The following is a 10,644-nucleotide window of genomic DNA, read 5'->3' as shown; positions in this document are numbered from 1 at the left end:
ATGATGAAATTACCCATATAAAATTTTTAATAAGACAAAAATGCCCTTAAAAATTAAAAAAAAAATTTAAATTTTAGTATTTTAAATTTTATTTTAGTAAGGATAATTTTGTCATTTTTTAAAAATTGGGGGTACAATTGTACCCCCAATTTTGAAGGGTATTTTGATGTGACATATTCATAAATGTGAAATATGTTTTTTTCTATTTTGAAGAGTATTTTGTGTCTTTGAGTTATTTATATATGAACTTGTTCTGAGAGCCTAGAAACACTTTAAATAAGTAAAGGCCCAGCTATCAATTGCATCACTTTTTTGTTTGGGCCTTGGAATAATTTGTTTTCAGTGGGTCCTCAGCCCAATTTTCAGCTTCCAGCTTGAAAAACCCCATCGTCTTTCTCACCGTGAGAATGACAGAGAGGCCGGGAGCGAGATTGAGAGAGTGAGAGCTGCAGGCCGTGAGTTAGAAGAAGAGAAAGAAGAAGAAAGAAGAAAAGGAGGAAAGTGATGAACGAAAATGGGATTTCCGGTCATGGATTGTTGTTGGGTAATCTCCAACCTTTTCTCTTATGATTTTCTGTTATCTCCATTGGAATTGAAGCTTGAGAACATGAGGACTTGTGAGAAATTGATTAGGTCCGAAAATTAGGGTTTTATATAATATTTTGGGGCTTTTATTAATATGTCGAATTGCTAATTTCTCTTTGTATTTTCGTTACCCATTGAGTATTAAGCACGAAAATCATGTTAGAGAGGTGGGATTTGTGATTAGGTCAGAAATTGAGTATTTTAATATGAAGCTAAATCCCTAAAATTAATGTGGGGCTTTTGGTAAGTGAACACTAGGAATGTGATTTGAATAGGTTAATTACATTTAAAGTGTTAATTAATCCTTGGTTTTCTTGGGTTCCATGAAAATTGATACCTATAGGGTTTAGGTCCTAATATGTCATATTAGAATCATAAGCATTATTGTAAGTATTATGAGTATTATAAAATTGGGGGTAAATTGCTAGATTAAATGGCTTAGGAAGAGAATAACAATTATAGGGTTAAAGTGTAATGCCTAACCTAGAGTCACATACAAGGGTTAAAGTGTAATGCCTAACCTAGAGTCTATGTATGTGCCTCAAGATTTAGTGATTTAATATATTATGATGTAGAATCATAGTTTAGTGTAACAAAGTTATTAGATAATTAATGCATTAGCTTATATATATAAGGGATTTAAGGGCTTTAGTTGAATAGATTTGAGATGACCTATAGAACGTGATACTTGTATGCTCAAGTATTTTTAAATAGTGAGAGTTGTTGAGCTAAGAATAGAGCTTAATTATGTGTTTATTATGTAAATGCTTAGGTGCATTGCGGTTGAGTCAAGAGTTCACCGAAGGGTACTCAAGCGAACATGTAAGTATTTTACTTACTGGGCAAAAATATACTATGTTTTAAAGTATAAAAGATGTTTGGATGAATGTTTGATGTAAGTATTTTACTTATTGGGCAAAAATATACTATTTTTAAAGTATAAAACATGTTTGGTGATACCATGACTATTTAATGATGTTTCATGAGATGTTTTGGGTGAATGTTTGATGTAAGGTGTTTTGTGATAGTATGACTACTTAATGATGTTTCATCAGGTATAGTTTGAGGTGGGCATGGGTTAGAACCATCCACCATGCCCATCAACTCATGGCTTTTCAAGGTAGGTACAACTTGTGACAGCCATAGCAAATAATTATGCTCATCAAGTTTGAGAGCAAGGAATTGAGCAAAGCTTGGTAGAGTGAAGTAGGTTGCAGTGGTAGTGTTTGAAGAGGAGGCCATTGAGAAAATAAGGAAGAGGCATTGGCCTATGGAGGCTCTGATACCATGAACAAAGTAGTGGAGAATTGGTTTTGGTCAACTTAACCAAAACACTGCAGTAGCATTCTATTTATATTCGCTTACACGAGAACAACAGAATTGGAAAAGATACACCATACAAGGAAAGTTCTTTACACCTATTTTATATAATACAATTCACACTAAAATAGGGTAAAGGATGGCAAATCAAATATACACGTATCAATTGAGTGGCTGTCTAATGAGAACTTGAGCAACACATATGAGTATATATGGCAGGTCTTGTACAACATGTAGAGGCATTTAGAGAAGGTCTTGGGGAATCATTGACAACTGGAGTATCAATCACCAAACTGTTAAGGTAGCAGCAACAGCCACCTCATCTCATGAAGATTCTGCTACTGATATTATGGAAATCAGCTCTTATACAGATCCTGCTGCGAGAATAATGGACATCAATTCAATAGACAAAAATGAAGATATCACCTGCGAGAATAATGGACATCAATTCAATAGACAAAAATGAAGATATCACTGGATTTGTGGAATTGAAATCAAGGAAAGGTTTGGTGATTGGTACTCCAGCTATCAATGATTCCCCAAGACATTCTCTACATGCCTCTACGTGTTGTACAAGACCTGCCATATATACTCATACGTGTTGCTCAAGTTCTCATTAGACAGCCACTCAATTGATACGTGTATATTTGATTTACCATACTTTACCTTATTTTAGTGTGACTTGTATTATATAGAATATGTGTAAAGAACTTTCCTTGTATGATGTATCTTTTCCAATTTTGTTATCGTGTAAGCGAATATAAATAGAATGCTATTGCAGTGTTTTGGTTAAGTTGACTAAAACCAATTCTCCACTACTTTGTTCAGGATAGGGGTGGCAGCACGGTTACCCCTTCTCCACTTAGAATGGCCCCACAACCACTCTAAACGTTTTTATTTTTCATAAATAATAAGTTAACTTGTATCCTTGCAAAAGTTAAGCATTTATTTTGTCAATATATTCATATACAACAAAATTAAAATGTAGTTTGAGTCGTCTAATGATGTGAAATATTCAAATTGAATGCAAAAAAATAAAAAAGGAAAATAGTCCGATACCAAATAATTTCGATTTTATAAATAGCACAACGATAGAGATAATGCTACTTAATTTTTACACTGAGTTTTGCAATTTCCCATGAATGAATAAATTAAATGGGGATGGAGTCGTGTATCGAATGTGAGACACATACTATGTCCCGTATGAGAGCACCATTAGACCACGGGGCTTGTAACGTTCAACTTCCGTGCACTAATACTATTTTATTAGAAACGTCATGTTCTTAGCACGCTCCCACCCCCCTCTCCCTCTCATACCCTAGAATCGTAGGGCTCAAGTTCATAGCCCAAACCCTAGTCGTACACGATGACGATCCATAGGTAATCCTACGGTTTTCTCTAGTTTTCTTCTCTTGCTACTTATATATAAGTTCATATGCTTCCTTCCTTCAAGCTTTTGGTGAATTGTGATTAGCTTTCAATTTTTTTTAGCCAAGAGAGAAGAAAACGCTTAAGAAAGACAGTGATTAGATTAAGCATGACACAATGTAACATTTATCTCTCAATTGAAATCAAGTGTACCAGTTGTTTGATAAATTCCCTAACGAATTCGGGTTCGTGCCAAAGTGAAACGTAACATTTGGGATGGGCTTAAGCTGCAAATGTGTTAGTTGGGTGTAAAGTTTAAACTATGAAGTATTTGATTAAATATTCAAAGTTTAAACTTTACAGTATAATTAATCTGCCTGGTAAGATAAATAAAATGTAGGAGTTAGCACTCATTTGATGTTACTACTGGATTTTAAGCAAGCCAGATATTTTTTCTAGGCTCAGTTGAGTGAAGATTTTAGTTTCACTAATGTATCAAACTATGAAACAAAGGAAGGGTTTTAAATATTTGACTATTTTCCTTTTGAGAATTGGGAATGTAATGTAGCTTTCTGGTCTATAAGAACATCTAAAAATTTGTGTTGAAAATTATGTCCACTACAATATGTTTAAACAAATATGTGCTCTTGCTATTTTTACCAGAATTTTCCTTGGAAGAATAAAGTTCTTCTATAAAGATTATTTTCAATCACGTTAGTTGGAGATTTGTAGTGAAAGTTTCATTATGCTATGCTTCATGGTTAAATATCAGTCAGTCTGAATGCTAATAATTCAAATCTATCTCTTGGATATTCTGATTGAGAATTTGTAGGGTAGCCCTTTTCCCCCTTAAAGTGGATGAAAAAAAAATTTCCCCATGGTGTTCAGTTTGAGATTTTTAGAAAGCTTTGGCAACTGTCTGTTGAACTTAATTTTAATGTTAATTGTTTGCCATCTACATAGGTTTTTGAGGGTACACCATAAGGACCACTGTTCCAGTGGTAGGTGTTCTGAACACCTCAAGGGTTCAGACTATTATGTGTAAACTATGCTGCTGGTGTTAGACAAATTCAAAGGGTTCTCAGATGGACCCTTTTGATGATCTTCTTGATGAACCTGCTATCAACCGTGGTAAGTGATGTGTTGGCTTGTTGTATTTCTTCTCAGTTTGTGTATCAATGAGTTGGTTTAATATTGGCTTTTTTAGCAGCTCGGGCTGGTGGTAAATTTCAACCCAAGGCCAAACCACGGCCTAGAAAAGGAACATCTGCCTCAGTTCCTTCAACAATCATTAGTGATTCAAAGGAAAAGACTGTTGTACTACCCATCACCGATGTGGATGCCACTCAAACCATTCAGTCTGCTGATACTGTAGATAATAATTTGAATAATCCAGTTGGTCCATCTCTAGCTACCTCAGCAGAAGAATTTGTAAAAAGTAATGAGGATTTGTTCTCAGGAGTTCCAAACGTAGCTGATACCACACAATCCGTATTAGTGAACCCTCCGTCTCAAGCTGTTGCGACCAGGGAGGATGTGGGCTCCATAGATGCTCTGCCTTCAGAGCTTGCAGTGTCTGACATCAATGGTGACTGGCACTTAAGCTTTAGGCAATCAGAGACTGAGGTAAAGATTTATGTTTCTCTACAATTATATTGTTCATTGCTGCTAGTTGAATTCTAAGCTCTATTACCATAAAACTATTGGTTTTAGGCAGACTTTACGGGGTTGGATGTGGACCCTTCTGCTGACATCTTTCCTGAGCCTACGCTTAACTCCACTGGCTCAGATGCAGCACCATCTGTTCATGCTGGTGATGTTGCAGATGATAGACTGGGTTCCTCGGGATTGGATTTGGATCCGTTATATGATGATATTCCTGATCCTCTTTCAAGTAAATGTAAGTTATACTGACACACCATGGTTAACTTGTTGCTTATAAAAGGTTTCTTCCTGTATAAGCATTTTGAGAGGCTTGCCTTAAATTCTTCTGCAGCTAAGGCTGGTGGCAAGTTTGAACCCAAGGCTAAATCCCGCTCTGGAAACAAAACTTCTACATCAATCCCATCAGCTCCAATTGCTACAGAGGAAAAGGCTGTTAGACTAATCTCCACAGGCTTAGACACAATACAATATGCTCAGCCAGTTGTTGCAGAAAATAAATTGACAAATGGGGATGGTATGTCTGTAGCTACCTTGGAGATTGTGGGTACTAAACAGCCTTCAAAAGACGATGAAGGTTCAATTTCTGACAAGCTTGTGACTGGAGAGGATGCTGGCTCTAAAGATGCTCATGCAGAGGTTGCAACGTCTGACAGAAACAGTGGTTGGCATTCTAGCATAGGAATATTCTCATCAGAGGTAGAGAATTGGATTTCCCAAATCTGGTTTTTCCATATTACTTATATATTTCTAAGTTCCACCAATTGGGAAACTCTTTTGGCTTTAGGTGGATTCCATGGCTTTTGAATTGGAGCCCTTTGGTGATATTCTTCCTGAGCCTACCACAAGAGATAGTAATGATGATGGGGCAGGTTCTCTTTCTCCTTTAGAAATGCCGACTCTTCTTGCTTCCAATAATAAGGATACCGAGGAAAATTTTTGTATTTCAGCTTGTAGTTCTTTTGACTCTTTAGCACTGAGGACATGTGATGCTGCAGAGCCTCATACTTGTCCTTCTCCTGGTACAACCCAAGATATAGTAAGCTGTAGGGAAGCTCCTGATTCTAACAAGGATGGTGATACTCAGATTGACAATGGAAGGTTGGAAACAGAGGTGAATATTTGTAACTTTATGATAAGTACTGTGTGTGTGTTTAATTTTTTTTTTTTTTCTTCTTTTTTTAGTCAAAGTTGTGATTAGTTTCAGGAAGCTGGGGCCTTTTCTGGCATTGAAACCCTAGATTTTATTTCTGAGGCCAATATTGCATCTGGTATGTGCAAAATCAGCTTCATGCTTTATTTGTTCTTGCTCTATGTTGCATTTTAAAATTGTTTATTTGTTCTCTTTTGTTTTCAGGACGGCATACTGGCAAGTTTCAACCCAAGCCCAATAAAAAAACAAGAAAAGAGAAACCTAGTACAGGCATCTCTCTCCCAGAGGTTGAGTCTATTATGCATCTGCAGGCTCCTCAGCTGGTTCCTTCTGAAACTGGATACATGGATGAGGGCTCAGTTCCTTCCTTTGCAGCTAACTATCCTTTTCAGGATAACTCCATGAGGTTTGATGATTTTATTGCCTCGGATCCAACATCTGAAATTCCAATGAATGATGAATTGAGAAATCTTACAGAAGATTCTCACTTTTTGGGGGATATTCTGCATCGGAAGGATGTTCCTGATATTCCTGCAGAGGTGGTAATTCAATTTTTAACAGTTTGCTATGCATTATTGATTGATAGATAAGAAATATTTTGCTCACTCATTTTTATCTGGTCTTTGCATGTGTCTTTTGTAGGCTGCTGAAAGTGGAATAGGAGAAACTTCTACAGCATCAAATCTTTTTCAGAAATGCAAAAAAACTGCTACAGCTGTTGAAGAGAATGATGGTGGCAAATCGTCGAGGCAGCTGAGGAAGCGAGTAGCTTTCCAACTTATTGATGAGGTGGATGATGAGGATAATGAAAATGGTGGCTTCTGCGCTGAACCTCCCAGTACTTCTAATGTAGATGAAAACTATGATGATGGAAATAGAGTGGAGAGTAAATCCCAGAAGAAAAGAGCTCCAAGAAAGTCAAAGAAACCTGAGGCTGAAAATGGAAAATCTGTACGAAAGCGTAAGAGGGCCAATGAAGCAGCAGACCAGTCAACCAAGAAATCGCCCAAAAAATTTTCTCATTCAACTCGTCGAAATAGAGGACATGGTAAATGAAATTTCTGGGTCCCTAAGATTACAAGACAAGCTTTTGTATGTATGTATTTGGATCGTGAAAGTAGGGTTATTGGCAGAAGTATTGACTTAGTTTCTCTTTTGTAGTGGACAAGGCTTTACTTGAAACCCCATGGGATGAAATTGACCATCAAAGATTGCCTATTAAGGATCTCATTTTGCATGCAGAGTATAGGGAGCGATCAGCGGTACTTTTTCTGCGCTCTAATTCTTGTGATGATTTTTTCTTTTTCACTTGTAGCATTTCCTTTGGTTTATTTACTGTTTATGATAGATCCAAACTTTCTAATTTTCTTTGATCTTTTCCCTCCTGTCAACTCATGCAGAGCAAAGAGACAGCAAGATCAAAAACGCCCTTGACCAATTTAAGGTACCTGAATTCTTAAATATGAATTATTTATGGCTATATCTTTAGGTTTAATGGCTACCTGTTTACTGTATCAGATAAAAAATGTCTGTATTCGTGGGCATCTCCAGAACATTTGAGTTTCTAATTCTTTTTTCTTTTTTTGGTTGATTCTTTGTGTGTGTATGTGGGATTGTGACGTTCCTCTAATTAAAGGTCTATCTGATTTATATTCCATCTTAACTTTCTTGGGTTCTTGGAGATTGAAAACTGGATTACAAACCTTTTAGTTTAAGTTCACATAAGGCTCCAACTATCACACAGTAAAATTGCCTTTTAGGGATGGGAAGGTAGGACCCTGGTGGTTAGGCCAGCTTCTAATGTATTCATGTGACTGTATCAAACAATGCTGTTTGGCGTGAAAGATGATATGTAGTATTTGATGAAATCCAGAACTTTCAAATAAACCTGTTATTTAAACAAATGCTGCTGTTGCTATTATGACATTTCTTGTGGAAAAAGAACCTGAAAAGCAGGGCGACTTGCTTGTTAGTGAGCATTTAGGTTTTGTTACTCCTGGAGTTATATGCACTTGATTAGTTTATTTTTCCTGGGATAAATCTTTTTCTGTGCAGGTCTTACAATTCCATTAATGAGGAATCATCTTATAATGGAGAGGAGACCTTTGATTCAGAACAGGGCAGAGGTTCTGATGATGATGATGTTGATCAACTGAATAATGAGGCTCAGCCAAGTGAAACTCACATTAATTACCAGTCTTTCATGGACAAAACTCCCAGTACAAGATGGTCAAAACAAGACACAGAACTGTTCTATGAGGTATAAAGCTGTAACATCTTATTCATTTCTTGTTTCCATTAATAACCATCTATCATTTATGATCATAGGATGTGACTGATTTCTAGTATGCGGTGTAAACACTTTCCATACTATTATTTTTGTTGAAGACGAAACTTTTGTTCAAAAAAATGTTGGTTTAAAAGCTTAAAACTTGAGATAAAGTGAAAGAGTCAAAGGGGTGGGATGGTAAGGTGTACCTAATTTTATCGACTCCCCTTGAGTTGGTTAGTAGTATATCCTTTATCATCTGCTGACATTTTTGAACTTGGAATGAAGAATTTAATTGCTCTTTTTTCATTTTTCCAAACACAAGTGGAAAATGTCTGCCCATCTGTTGCTAGTTATATAACAATTCAACCAATCCCTTTTTTAATGTGATTAGGCTGTTCGGCAGTTTGGAACAGATTTTTCTATGATACAACAACTTTTCCCTAGTCGAACACGGCATCAAGTCAAGTTGAAATTTAAGAAGGAAGAGCGTCAATATCCATTAAGGCTTTCCGAAGCCCTGACAAGTCGCTCCGAAGGTGAATTCCTTTATTTAAATGTTTAATCTCTCTCTCCCTCTCTCAGCAAATTTCACTAAGATGATAATTTTAGTAGTCTTGGCATGATTGAAATTTATTAATTCATTATCTCTCATGGGGAAAACTCAGCTTAACCATTTCCATTTCAAACTCAATAGGAGACATTTTATGGTTTCTGTTTCAAGCTTCATTAATATAATTATCATGGGTTGGCATGCTTGTTAACTTGCTGTGCAATATAATTTTCTCTTGCAGATCATTCCCATTTCCAATTGGTAATTGAGCGCCTGCAACAAGCTTCTCAGGCAGAAGAACACTCTAATGTAGATGACACAGTTGGTGTAACAGGCGAGGAGGAGGAGGAGGTGGTGGTGGAATTGAAAACTCAAGCTAAGGTAAGCCTTTTGGTGTTTTCTATTATCTTCTGCTAAGTTAGACCAGGTGCTACTGCACACTATAGAAATTCTGGAGTGTAGATATGATTAATGAATACTTCTCTAGGAAACTTTTGGAAGCCTGGTCTCAAGGCCATGTAAGCGTGAAATGATCATGCTTATCATTTGAGTTAACTCGTTATGGCTAATGCTTTTATAGCAAAATGACATCATTCTTTGCCATGCATCTCTTTATGCTACTTTTTTTTTAAAATGATGTGGAACCCATTCAAGAGCTATTTCGTGACTCATCCCTATCGTGGTATTAACCAAATGAGTTAACCATTCAAGCTGACCCTCGCGAGCATCTCTTGATGCCACTTGCTAATCTGATTTACTATAATGGCATTTATTGATGTGTGCGCAGGAAGAAATGGCAAAACCTGAGCAGGATAAGAAAGCAGTACTTGTTAAAGATCAAGATGCAGATGTTGGAGCTCAAAGTCCTGTGAAGTCTGATGAAAGTGATGATGAGGTCTTTAACTGGAGTCAATATAAAAGTGATTATTAGTTATACAAGACTATCTATTGGTTTTATTCAAAACAAAGGTATATTTGGAGGCTCTTCAAGATGATTAGTGTACATAACATTTAGTTAGATGGCTCTTCAACTTGTTTTTGCAAGTTGTAGGTTAGGTTGTTAGTAGTTTATGCATTTTAGCATTAGGAAGATAGAGCAACTAATTGGACTAACTAAACCTGTCGGTGCTGGGTGCATGTAGTTATGATGATTATTCTTGAGTTGACCTTGTGGCAGTTTTTTGAAATGAAGGCTCCATTTGGCATTGGACAGTTGCAGAGTTCAGAGTTCAGTGTTATAAATACACGGCAGAGTTCAGAGTTCTATAACATGGCCATCAATATTTGCAATGACAAGAACTTTCCATTGAATGCCAGGAGATGTCATTGCAAATATTGATGGCCACACTGCGCCCAAGTAGATGTCTATCCACAGGGTAGAGTTGCCTAAATAGCTGGGGTTGTTTTTTCCAAAATTTGTTAAACATATATATTTTTTAAATAATGATCATGGATTACTGATATTTCCTCATAAATCATAACTGGGTAATGCAAAAAATTCTCTCCACTGAACAAGAAAGTCAACGTACAGCTCTATCTTGACACAGTTAGCAGCAAAACTACATAGTTCACTCCAAATAAATATGATAGTGAGAGAATTTAATCATCAGAAGTTGCATTAAGCTTCAGTAGATACATATACAAAGGTATACATACCTTTGCTGCTACCTCGATCTCCCAGATTTCCTGAGATTGCAAAATGGTTTTGAATCACACGAAATGAAGGATCTTTTA

The 10,644-nt window shown here is 36.5% G+C and overlaps 1 protein-coding gene across 5 annotated transcripts; it reads left to right on the top strand.

The window, feature by feature from the left end:
• Positions 1-398: 398 nt before the first annotated feature.
• LOC132183915 (uncharacterized) lies at positions 399-10,116 on the top strand. Of its 5 annotated transcripts, none has more exons than XM_059597386.2 (16): positions 399-544; positions 1,358-1,407; positions 4,237-4,404; positions 4,481-4,899; positions 4,987-5,173; positions 5,270-5,634; positions 5,723-6,049; positions 6,143-6,206; positions 6,293-6,627; positions 6,731-7,136; positions 7,250-7,350; positions 7,489-7,532; positions 8,144-8,348; positions 8,752-8,896; positions 9,152-9,291; positions 9,698-10,116. In XM_059597386.2, the coding sequence occupies exons 3-16, from the start codon at positions 4,359-4,361 to the stop codon at positions 9,839-9,841; spliced, it is 2,928 nt and encodes a 975-aa protein (XP_059453369.2). In that variant the 5' UTR covers positions 399-544; positions 1,358-1,407; positions 4,237-4,358; the 3' UTR covers positions 9,842-10,116. The 5 variants fall into 5 exon arrangements, with proteins under 5 accessions (XP_059453369.2, XP_059453366.2, XP_059453367.2 ...); XM_059597383.2 differs by having other exon boundaries at positions 6,137-6,206; XM_059597385.2 differs by having other exon boundaries at positions 400-544; positions 4,484-4,899; positions 6,137-6,206.
• Positions 10,117-10,644: the final 528 nt, after the last annotated feature.

The sequence above is a fragment of the Corylus avellana genome, chromosome 7 (assembly GCF_965113065.1).
Source record: "Corylus avellana chromosome 7, dhCorAvel1.hap1.2, whole genome shotgun sequence".
NCBI lineage: Eukaryota > Viridiplantae > Streptophyta > Magnoliopsida > Fagales > Betulaceae > Corylus > Corylus avellana.
This window is presented reverse-complemented; position numbering and strand designations above follow the sequence as displayed.